We start from the raw sequence: 12,810 nt of genomic DNA, 5'->3' as shown, positions 1-12,810 counted from the left end.
AAGAGACAGGCCGGAGGCAGCGGACGGAAGGCCGGGCCCGGGCCATGAAGACTTCAGGCCTAGGATTGTGCCGTACTATAGAGACCCCAACAAGCCTTACAAAAAAGTGCTCAGGTAAAAACTGTGCTTTTCTGTCGAGGAAAATAATCCCGCGTGGGTGGTGGTCGGGGTTCTAAATCTTCCAGTGAGTTAACGGGTTCAGGGTGGAATATGTTGTTTGAAATATCTAGTAACAACATGATGCAACAGCTAAGACTGTTCCCTTAAAGGGGTGCAAGAGAAATGTCATAGAACTTAATTTTTTTTTAAAAGGCAACAAAAGCACCCAAGATTGAGAATATTTCTTCTTTTATTACTTGTGTCTAAGAGAGCATGTTAAATTACTCTTCAAAACTTCTTTAACTGGTATATTCATTAGGAAAACTTTGAGCAATTAGTAGCAATATATGTAACTTGCAAGTTGTTAGCTTTTTATTTTTTCACTTACACTAGCACAGTTTCCTAGCTCGGTGTTATGGTTTAAGCCCAGCCGGCAGCTAAACACTGCCCAGCTGCTTGCTTATTTCCCCCCCAACCCCTGTGGTGGGACGGGGGAGAGAATTGGAAGGGTAAAAATGAGAAAACTCGTGTTTTGGGAGAAAGATGGTTTAATAGGTGATGCAAAAACTGTGCGGGCAACCAAAGCAAAACAAGGATTTCATCCACCGCTTCCCATCGGCAGGCAGGTTAAGCTGTTTCCAGGACAGCAGGGCTCCGCCAGGTGTGACTGGTGACTTGGGGAGACAAACGCCATCTCTCTGAACATCACCCCCTTCCTTCTTTCTTCTTCCCCCAGCATTATATTGCTGAGCGTGATGTCATGTGGTGTGGGATATCCCTTGGGTCAGTTGGGGTCAGCTGTCCTGGCTGCGTCCCCTCCTCACTTTTTGTGCTCCCCCAGTCTGCTCACTGGTGGGGTAGAGTGAGGAGCAGAAAAGGCCTTGACTGTGTAAGCACTGCTCAGCAGTAAGGAGAACATCCCTGAATTAGCCACATGGTTCCCAGCAGAAATCTAAAAAGTAGCCCCATACTACCCACTAGGGAGAAAATTATATCTATCCTAGCCAAAACCACATGCTCGGATGGGTGATGGGAGATTGCAGTTTCCTTGAAGGAACCAAGTGGTTTTACAAAATGGGATTTTTACTAGTGCATCTTTTCTTAAAGCTCTACTTTTAGGCTTAATGGTTTCAGCATTGATAGATTCCAACAGATAAAGATTTACCCCAAGTTACCATAATCCTTTGATTTTTGTCATCTAGCTGTTTGCCATGTAGGTATGTCCTTCCTTTACAGAACTCGCTACATCCAGACGGAGTTGGGATTCCATGAGAGACTGTTTGTGGCTGTGCTGACCTCCAAGGCTACCCTGAATACGCTGGCAGTGGCCGTGAACAAGACAGTAGCCCATCACTTCCCCCGCCTGCTGTACTTCACAGGGTTGCGCAGCGCCAAGGTGCCTCATGGCATGGTGCTGGTGGCCCACGGGGATGAGCGGCCCATTTGGCTCATGTATGAGACCATGCACTATATCCACCAGCACTTTGGTTCTGACTACGACTGGTTCTACATCATGCAGGATGACACCTATGCCCAGGCTGAACAGGTCAAGGCTCTGGTGACGCACCTAAGTATTAACCAAGATGTCTACCTGGGACGAGCGGAGGAGTTTATTGGGGGAGACGAGCAGGCCCGCTATTGTCACGGTGGTTTTGGCTACCTGATGTCCCGCAGCCTGCTGCTTAAGCTCCATCCTCACCTGGACAGCTGTCGCAATGAGATCCTCAGTGTGCGGCCAGATGAGTGGCTGGGACGTTGCATCATCGATTTCCTTGGCATCACTTGTGTCTCCCAGCTCCAGGTACTGCCTCCCTTCTCAGGGGTTTGTGCTCACTGAGCCTGATAGAACCGATGCTCTTGTTAGTTACCTGCTGCATAGCACAGGGGCTTTTTTTCCTGAGCATCTGCTGTGAGATACAGAGGAAGAAATGGCTGTGTGGTGTGGCAGCCCTGGTGAGAGGCCCATAATCAAAGCTGAGATGCTGGGGGAGACGGCACATATGATATTTCGTTTTTAGCCTACTAGCAGATGCTGATCCACAGGTTTTTGGAGGTTGGGTAAAGGGCACGTTGGTACCAAGAAGCGAGTGGTTATGTAGCATGGGGGAAATAACTCTTATATTTTCATCTCTGGTTACTGCAGTCAGGATGGAAAGAGGGACAAATGCATGTCTGGGGTGAGGGAAGGTTCAAGTTCCATGCTGGTCTTTCTGGCTCTTATCCACTTCAGGGCCAACATTATCACACCTATGAATTGGCCAAAAATACTGAGCCAGAGAAGGAGGAGGAAGAGGAGTTCCAAGCAGCTCTTGCTGTGCATCCTGTTTCTGATGTGACCCTGATGTACCGGCTGCACAAGCACTTCAGCAGGATCCAGCTGGATAGAGCCTACCAGGAGATCCAGGACCTCCAGGTATGTGGTGAGGGAAAGCTGCAAAAAACTCCTCGACCAGGTGGTTTCATTTTCTTTCACAGAATCATTTTGGTTGGAAAAGACCTTGAGGATCATCCAGTCCAACCATTAACCTCACACTGACCGTTCTCAACTCCACCAGATCCCTCAGCGCTGGGTCAACCCGACTCTTCAACCCCTCCAGGGATGGGGACTCCACCCCTGCCCTGGGCAGCCCATTCCAACCCCCAACAACCCCTTCTGCAAAGAAATACTTCCTAATAGCCAGTCTAACCCTGCCCTGGTGCAGCTTGAGGCCATTCCCTCTTGTCCTGTCACTTGTTCCTTGGTTCAGCAGACTCATCATGACTTTCAACACAGTGAGGGAAAATTATTGCTTCTGTTTGTAGGTGATGGTCAGCCAGACATAGGATATGGTCCCGCATCTCCGAAGTAGCACTTCTGACACCATGTTATCTGAAACTGCTGGTGTGATTCCACCAAGATACAGTTGTAGGTGGTGAGGTGGGCCTGGTTGGGAGATGGACTTGGATGTCTTTGAGAAGGTGGTAGGGATCAGTATGTGTTCTCTCTTTGCACAGATGCAGATCAGGAACCTGACGTCGCTGACCCCTGCAGGTGAGGCAGGTTTGACGTGGCCTGTGGGCATTAATGCCCCGTTTCTTCCAAAGTCGCGTTTTGAGGTAATCAGCTGGGATTACTTCACGGAGCAGCACCTCTTCTCCTGTCCTGATGGCTCCCCCAAGTGTGAGCTCTCTGGAGCCAGCAAAGCAGATGTCAGTGAAATCATTGAGTCTGCACTTGAGCAGCTTAACAGTCGCTACCAGCCTCTGCTCCGCTTCAGCAAGCGGCAGTTGCTGAATGGCTATCGGCGTTTTGACCCCACACGGGGCATGGAATATACACTGGACCTACTGCTGGAGGCAGTGACCCAGAAGGGCCATAGTCATGTTCTGGCCAAACGAGTGAGCTTGGTGCGGCCCTTAAGTAAGGTAGAAATTATTCCCATGCCATACGTGACAGAGGCCACGCGGGTGCAACTGGTGCTTCCCTTGACAGTGCAAGACCTGGATTTTGTGGCAAACTTCCTGGATATGTTTGCTATGAACACTCTGGACACACATGATAATGCCTTGCTGACTTTGCTTTTCATTTACCATCCCTATGATGCCCAGCGAGTCAGTCAGGTGGATGTTTTTGCAGGAGTCAAAGCCATGGTGGGAGAGCTGGAGAAACGCTATGCAGAAGTTAAAATCCCCTGGATTAGCGTTAAAACTGAGGTGCCATCGCAAGTGAAACTCATGGATATAGTCTCAAAGAAGCACCCTGTGGATACGCTATTCTTCTTGGCCAGTGTCTGGACAGAAATCAACATGGAGTTCCTGAACCGTTGCCGCATGAATACTATCAGCAATTGGCAGGTCTTCTTCCCGGTGCATTTCCAAGAGTTCAACCCTGCACTGGTGTATCGTGGCGAGCAGACTGCTTCCTCCAGCACCGACTTCCTGAGGGATGGGCATTTCGACAGACATTCCTTTGCTGAGGCCTGCTTTTATAACTCTGACTACATGACAGCACGTACCAAGCTAGCAGCTGATATCCTAGACCGAGATGAGGTGCTGGAGAGCATGGAGGTATTTGATGTCTTCCTCCACTATTCTGGTCTGCACCTGTTCAGGGCTGTGGAGCCAGGCTTAGTGCAGAAATACGCACTGAGAAGCTGCAATCCCCGGCTTAGTGAAGAGTTATACCACCGCTGCGTGCTTAGTAACTTGGAAGGACTTGCATCCCGCTCGCATTTAGCCATGGCCCTCTTTGAGCAGGAACAGGCCAACAGCACTTGAGAGACTAGAAACATCAAGAGCTTCTCAGCACCTTAACACTTGGCACTTTCCATCCCCTTCCCAGCCTTGTCATGGGTGAAGGGCATGTGAGGTCAAGGGAGGAGGAAGACTTCCAGCCCTGCTCTGAGGCACAGGCATGGGCTACAGAGAGAGGCTGTTTCTGTGGGTTTGTTTGGTTTCGTTTTGGGGGTGGGGGGGGTGTTTGTTTTTTAAATAAATAAAATTTTCTTTCCAGGCAGACTCATGTGGTTACTTGCAAACTTTATAGCATCTGGCATGAGGGATGTAAAACAAGCTGTAGAGTCAGCCTTCCAGCCACGTGGTTCTGCTGAGCAGTGCAGAGAGAGAGTAAATCTGAGCTATGTGCTGGAACAAAATTACTTCGACTGTGCTACTCAGTGCTGTTGTTGCACCCTCCTGGGTGCTTGTGTCTTCACCCATTCATTTTTTCAAGAGGCATAAACACAGCTTGTCTTGTTTGCTGCTGGTCAAAGCTATTCAATGCGCTTTCACTTTGCTGTGTTTGGCTTCTCTGTAATAGCAGAACATTCATTTTGCTGTGTAATCTGGGAAGGTGAAGGAACAGAAAATTTCCATTGATATGCACCAGGCTTGTTTCAGTCAGACTGAGCACAGTGGTATGACACAGGAATCATCTGAAGGTCCCCAACAATCACCTTTCAGTTCTGCAGGTTGAGCAAAGTATTATCCCTGAAAATAACAGATAGGACGCTTCTATAGCAGATGGCACAACTAGCAGATTTAATAGTTCAGCTTCAATTTCACAGAATTCTCTCTGTTGGAAAAGACCTTGAAGATCAACCAGTCCAACCATGAACCTCACACTGACCATTATCAACTCCACCAGATCCCTCAGCGCTGGGTCAACCCAACTCTTCAACCCCTCCAGGGATGGGGACTCCACCCCTGCCCTGGGCAGCCCATTCCAACACCCGAAAACCCCTGCTGCAAAGAAATACTTCCTAAGAGCCAGTCTAACCTTGCCCTGGTGCAGCTTGAGGCCATTCCCTCTTGTCTTGTTGCTTGTTACTCTTGAATTACTTTCAGGGAGCTGTAGAGGGCGATGAGGTCTCCCCTCAGCCTCCTCTTCTCCAGACTAAACCCCCCCAGTTCCCTCAGCCGCTCCCCATCAGACCTGTGCTCCAGACCCTGCACCAGCTCCGTTGCCCTTCTCTGGACACACTCGAGTCATTCAATGTCCTTTTTGTAGTGAGGGGCCCAAACCTGAACCCAGTCATCGAGGTGCAGCCTCACCAGTGCTGAGCACAGGGGTAAGATCCCTTCCCTGTCCCTGCTGGCCATGCTATTTCTGATGCAAGCCAGGATGCTATTTGCCTTCTTGGCCACCTAGGCAAAGATTATCTGTTAAGTCCTGCACCTATTAAAGTGGTGAGCCTGAGCAACTCTTCTAAGGGACAGAAAATTCCTCAGTTCCAACATACTTTTTGGCTGTGCTCCTAGCTGTGTGAGCTGACACAAGCAGGCCCCAGGAACAACCACAAAACTATGGATGAAATGCAAAAGGTGAACTTATTCTCGTTACCTCATGCCCTGGGGATCGCACCCATGGAGAGGCACACAAGTGGGGGTGCAGATGCACATCCTTGCTAGCCAGAAAGAGGACAAGAAAGCAAAGATCTGGAACTTTCTGCTTTTGCCTGCATATCTGGAATTTTTGCAGGTGTAGTTTTCCACTGTGCTTTGATCTTTCCCACAGCAGAGCAGGAATCTCAGGGATGTTCAATAAGGTACCTCTGAGTCTCTCATAGGCCTCTCATAGGCAGACTTTCTACCAGTCAAGCACACAAAGCTAAACAACAATTAGTATGATAGATGTGGGGTTTGGCACCTCAGCTGTAAGTCACTTGAGTGTGTTTACAATCTCCTGACTGATCTTCTGTTGTATTCCCACAGTGGCTCTAGACAACTTCAATACACAGAGTTTTGGGACCTGGTTTCCATCAGGTATATTCACCTGCTTGCCACATGCACCTCAGTGGAAGGAGGCAACCATTTCCTTATTCTCAAGGGCTGTTACTCCCAGTCGATGTCCATGTTTTCATTAATGTAATTATTAAATAGATGAAAAGCTTGTCTTTTAATGACCAGGTATGGGTTTTCAGCATGTTCGTACAGGAACAGGTTTTTGGCCAAATGTCATTATATTTGATTATTTGAGGGGAGAAAACGTTGGTAAAAGTTTGTGGATAAAGGTCAACCAGGTGGAAGAAAATGAGGACAGGCCTGTTCTACAGAATGATTCAGATATAAGATGTTCTTATACATCAGACAGCTGCAAAATAATTTATCTAGAAACCAAGCAAACAGCTCATGTTTTAGATTTCCCTGTTCTGTATCATGGAGAAGGGACCTCTGGAGTTCTTTAGTTCAACCCCATCCCTGCACAAAGGGCCAGCTACTGTATTCAGTTGCATTTTAAGCATCTCCAGGGATGGAGACTCCACAATCTCTCCTGGCAATCTGTTCCATTATGTAACTTCTACAATTAAAAAGTTCCTTTTCATGTTTAAATGGAATTTCTTGCATTTTGGTTTGTGACCATTGCCTCTTGTCATGTCACTGGGAAGAATCAGTTTCTGTCTTCCTTATATTCTCTCATCAATGACTTACACACATAGATAAGAGCCACACTGAGCCTGTTCTTTTCCAGGCTAAACAATCACATCTCTCATAACTTCACCTGTTGGGACAGACACTTCAGTAAACCATCCTCACTGCCCTTTGCTGGCCTCGCTCCTGTATGTCCATGTCTGTGTTATACTGGAGCTTTCAGCTTTCCAGCTTCTTTCCTGTCTGTTCTAGAAATCAAAGGCCACAGCCCTGATGTGAACATGTGACTTTCAGTGTGATGAGCCCGTGAGTATAACTCCATTCACGGCTGCATAAGCACCATTTAAGAAAAGAGATTGTATTTGCTATACTTGTGAGGAGTATGAGGTGAAGGTCTTGTGTCAGCATCAAGAGATGCTGAAAGATTAGAAAAGCTTCAAAATATGAAGCCTGCAACATTGCTTCAAATTGGGTAGAAATCACAGATTTGTTTATTTGAAAAATAAGAGGTGTCTTGACTACAGTTACATGGAAAGAAGTCAGATTTCTGTTGAATGTCTTACTGGGGTGAGTGTTTGTCACTAACCAAACCTTCAAAGAGTGAGAACAAGAGAAGCTAACTGGGAAACTTTCTTGTTATGAGTGGTTGTTTTGCATGAGGAGGTGCTGATCCATTATGACTCCAGTAGGAAAGGCACTCAGAACTTTGTAAGGTATCATTTAAGATATGATATATTAGAGCTAACACTACAGAAAGAGAATAGTATTGATAACTTACATCCATAATGCCAGGAATCCCAGTGGTGTAGTATTGAATGGGCCTCTGATCCACACACACCACGCCATGCATCTGTAGATTCTCCCATTTTGGCCATTACAACTAGTATAGGATTACAAGAAAACAACTCTATTCATCATTTCTACTGTCAGGCAGAAAGGACGTTTGCATGAGAATTTCTTGCCTCACTTTTAGACAAAGGCAAGGCCACGCAGTGGCAAAATCACCAGTATGGACTGGGAGCTGCCTATGGGCCCTTCTGTTATAAGATGCTGATGGAGGTTGTCCTGAGGGCAGGGGCTTTGTGCAGCAAACACAGGCCTGAATGTCACCCTGTGAGAGTGGCACGGTGCAGCACAGGCCTGTGCATGTTTGGGTTAACTGTTACGTGGGTCATCGACCCCTTGACGTACAGCAACTGTCTCCCAGTCAGGATCACTACAACAGTGAAGATGGATGGTGTGAGAACCCCTGCTGCTGCTTCCCTTGGTGATGTGTTTGTCTTCTTGAGCACAAAAGAGATTCTGATGCGTGAAATAAAGCCTCATGGTGCAGAGAGGATGCATAGCTTGTGAGTGCAAGTTTCAATACGGTGTAATGTCCGAGGAGAATTCCCTGAATCATTATTCCAGATCACATGTTTGGAAGGACTGGCAATGGGCATTGATGCTGTAGAAAACTGCGTAAGCAAAGCAAGTGCTTTCATAGCATGCATGGGGGTAAAACAGGAGTCATGCAACCAAGCTGAAAGAATGAACATTTTAAAAGATGCAGTAAACTGACTGTCAGGATACATATAGAATACTACAATACCACATAGAACTTGAAACTCTTAAGAGCATCTAGTACCTTGGGAGAAAACTGAGGGAAGCTGGAAGCTGATTTTTTTGTTTTGTTTTGTTTTATATATAAATGCAGCTCTATGGGAAAGGAAAGGCAGGAAATACTGCCAGCAAACTTCTGAGTCCATAAGCTGAAGATTCTGGTTTACTGATCAAAACTCTGCACTCCAAGGTGAGATTAGGCTATATGAAAGGAACAATTTGCATTTTACAGGCAGACAGATTAACTTTCACAGTTATGCTCTAGCTGGAGTAGCCTGGGGATAGTAAACTAGAAGTGCAATAAGGCAAATACTGTAAAGAGGAAAGAAAGAAATAAAACTAAATGTTGAACAAATTGATCCAGTGTTACACCAAACAAGAAAAATGTTAATTGCTCCTTACAGATACCTAACATCAGACCATAAGCAATTGAAACCAGAAATGGTAACTGATAAGAAATTTGGTGTAGTTGACATTACTGTGTAACTAGTACTAGTCAAGGTTGTTGTACAGCAAGTAAGACTTGGCGAATGACTTCAGCCTTTGGAATTATGAGTTGTGTTAAAAGTTGATCAGGCAGCCATTACAGACCTGACAATCCATTTGATTTAATGCAATGCTTTAACTATTAAACAGAAAGTTATACAGCAGCAAATAAATCATCTGAGTTAAGAACTGATTGGCATATCAGATAAGAGCCAACTGTTGGATTTGGGCACTTCTGCTTAGGTCCTAGGACAGTTCTTCAGCCAGTTTTGAGACTTAATTGATGATTTGGAAGCAAATGTAAGATCTCTACTGATAAAATCTGCAGGTAATGTAAAAAATTAATACTGAAAAAAAAAAAGTCATAAAGGTAGGGTAACAATGGAGAAAAGTCTGTGGCAAAGTAAGGCTATTCAAATAGATTTTGTCTTAAAGCAGTCAAGAGCAAATTTATGTGTTTGGGGAAAATGAAGGCATGTCACTCCTCCAAAGAGGACTGTATCAAAAAAAAAAAAAAGGTAAGTCTGGAAAGAAGTTGACTGTATTAATGCCCAAGCAGCTTAATTTGACTAATAGGACCCACTATTTTAGACACTAAAATACAGAGCTATCCCAGCCCTGTAAAGTTTACAGTTGAAGACATAACAAATATATACAGGTAGACAATCTGGGGGAAACAGATACTGTTGATGTGAGAGACAGCAATAAGACCCCTGGTGGCATAGCCCCCCTCCCCCTTCTTTTTTTTAAGGGGACAGAAAGAAAAAAAATGTACAAGAAGTTCACAAAATTTATCTGAAGATTGGAAGAAATATTTTACAATGGGAAGTGCAGAATTCCTGTAGTGGTAAGCCAAGGGGTAATGGCTTTAAATTGATTTTAATGGATTCAAAGTAAAAGCAGATTCAGACTAGATTTAAGGAAGAGATTTTTTTACAGGAAGGGTGGTGAAACACTGGCACAGGTTGCCCAGAGAGGTGGTAGATGCCCCATTCTTGGAAACATCCAAGGCCAGGTTGGATGGGGCTCTGAGCAACCTGTTCTAGTTGAAGATGTCCCTGCTTATTGCAGGGGGGCTGGACTAAATGGCCTTTAAAGGTGCCTTCCAACCCAAACTGTTCTGTGATGATTCTATGAACTGTAATTACTTAGAAGGTTGTGAGGTGATCTGATTAGAGTGTATAAATACATTTACTGAGTAAAAACGCTGGATACTAAAGAGGTTTTTAGTTATCTAGGGTTAAGACACAACAACAGCAACACCAAAACTAACAGCTTTAAACTGCAACAGATAATTCCAGCTGAAAATAGGCATATACTTTTAGTGATGAAAGTGACTGGCTAATGAAATTACAGAGTGGCAGCTCTCCAGCATGTTACAATTTACTTGGCTTCTGTAACAGAGATCATTGGAGGCCTATGTGAAATGACTTGTCATATGTAAGTGGGCAGAATTAATGGTCCTTCATGGCCTTAAATTTCATGACTCTGAATGTATAGTGGATAAAAGTTGCAAAAGAGAAATCCATCAAAGGCTGTTAAACACAAAGCCAACACCTCTGTCACAGTAGGTCTCTGAATCACAAATCACTATGAGCTAGGAGAGCATTTGGGGAGGTATCACTGTATGTCTACCTTATTTTTATGATCTTCTCTAGGCATTCAGTGTTGGCCCCTGTCAGGAATGGGGTAAATAAGTCAGGTGTAGTTAAAATTTGTCTCTGTACCACCATTTTTTTGTCATTAACTGCAAAAAGGGACTAGATCTTTTTCAAATACACACTTTAATTCAGCCAGAAATGATAAACTGTGTGAGGATCATGATGCAGAATTCATGGACTACAATGGGGTCATGGATTGTCCAGGAAGACAAACTGACATGATTGTCATCTCTGGGCTTGTAAAACTGAGAAAACAAATACCCTCCTTGGTGTCTGCTGTGCCTCCAACTGTGCTTACCCTGTCATGCTCCAGGTGCGTGTACTTTTATATGTACTTCACTTTCTTTGGTCTCCACGTCCTTGGATATTTTTCTTCCATGTCTTCAGCTGTGGTATGGGTAACTTGCTCAGCTGGTTGTTCTAGGCAGGCTTACTTATCCTGTTGGAATAGTCTTTGATGATCCCAGAGGAAAACGTACAGTATATGTTACAGACACAGGAAGCATTTGCCCTAGTTGCATTTTTGACTTCAAGAAACAGGTGGAAATAGACTCACCATCTTCTCACCTATGAAGGAGCTGACACTCTATGCCTAACTAGAAGGTATACTTTTAAAAAAAACCCTGAAAATACAGATGTTGTGACCTCAGGTATTGTACATGATCACGGTCCATCCATCTTCTCCAAGACTGGAATACGAATGATGTGACTCTCCCATGCGAGGGGGTTTTGCAGCCCATGTGGGCAGCCTGCATGGGGTGGTTTCTGCCCCCCTCCTTCAGCAGCACTAAACAGTTCAGTGGTGTCTGTGCAGTCACTGGGATGACTGCACTTATCTCAGTCACAGCTGGCAGGATGCGGAATTTTCTCATCCCAAAGTGGTTCACAGCCAATTGCCGACACTCTGGCAAGTGCAAGCCAACCACCTGCAGATGGTCTAGGCTGTTCCATAGAGAAGGTTTGGAGGCGCTCTTTGTCAGATCAGATGACCAAATACAGAGCACAGAATCACAGAATGATCTTGGTTGGAAAAGACCTTGAAGATCATCCAGTCCAACCATGAACCTCACACTGACCGTTCTCAACCCCACCAGATCCCTCAGCGCTGGGTCAACCCGACTCTTAAACCCCTCCAGGGATGGGGACTCCACCCCTGCCCTGGGCAGCCCATTCCAACGCCCAACAACCCCTTCTGCAAAGAAATGCTTCCTAATAGCCAGTCTAAACCTTCCCTGGCGTAGCTTGAGGCCATTCCCTCTTGTCGTGTCACTTGTTCCTTGGTTCAAGAGACTCATCCCCAGGTCTCTGCACCCTCCTCTCAGGGAGCTGTAGAGGGTGATGTCTCCCCTCAGCCTCCTCTTCTCCAGACTAAACCCCCCAGTTCCCTCAGCCACTCCCCATCAGACCTGTGCTCCAGACCCTGCACCAGCTCCGTTGCCCTTCTCTGGACACGCTCGAGTCATTCAATGTCCTTTTCGTAGTGAGGGGCCCAGATGATGCAATCGCATGAACATGTACACATTTCCCCAGCAAAGGCAAGGTATTCTTGCTCAGCAGCTTCCTCCATTCTTAACTTCAGCACAAAGACTTATTTTCTGAAGAACTTGCTCTCTTCTATTTAGCCTTATGCATTACCTTGTCACACACCCATCATGAAACATACTTTACAGTACTGCAAAACCTGTGCAGGCTGCTAGCTTGCTCCTCCTGTCAGGAGCCCTAGCCTGAACCACTACACAAGGTACTTTCTTGAAAGCTGTCTCAGGGCTTGCCCCTCATGAGTCATGTACCTTAGTCAAGACAGTCAACCTTTCTTTCAGATTCTTTCCTTGATGCACCTAGCACGTACATTATCTTCTCAATGGGCACGCTAAACCATTTATTCCAGGATGCTCAAAGGTGGCAGTTTCTGGATTACAGGTAGCACAAAAGCTCATTTTTCATTTACAACAGTGTTTTTTCTAGTGCAAATAGCTGCAGCAAAAAGCTTAAAAATGTGACACACATGAAAAATGCAGACTGAAAAAGCTGAAGGCACATAAATATATAGCCCCCATTTAAAAATACCCAGTGAGACATAAATCCACCTCATAATCTTTACAGCACTTTATTT

The 12,810-nt window shown here is 45.5% G+C and overlaps 1 protein-coding gene across 1 annotated transcript; it reads left to right on the top strand.

The window, feature by feature from the left end:
• Positions 1–12: 12 nt before the first annotated feature.
• CHPF2 (chondroitin polymerizing factor 2) lies at positions 13–4,590 on the top strand. Its single transcript, XM_026843982.1, has 4 exons — positions 13–114; positions 1,336–1,900; positions 2,330–2,512; positions 3,094–4,590. Exons 2-4 carry the CDS (start codon positions 1,508–1,510, stop codon positions 4,354–4,356), a joined length of 1,839 nt encoding a protein of 612 aa, XP_026699783.1. The 5' UTR covers positions 13–114; positions 1,336–1,507; the 3' UTR covers positions 4,357–4,590.
• Positions 4,591–12,810: the final 8,220 nt, after the last annotated feature.

This window comes from Athene cunicularia, assembly GCF_003259725.1.
Source record: "Athene cunicularia isolate RWA chromosome 2 unlocalized genomic scaffold, athCun1 chr2_part2, whole genome shotgun sequence".
Classification (NCBI taxonomy): Eukaryota; Metazoa; Chordata; class Aves; order Strigiformes; family Strigidae; genus Athene; species Athene cunicularia.
This window is presented reverse-complemented; position numbering and strand designations above follow the sequence as displayed.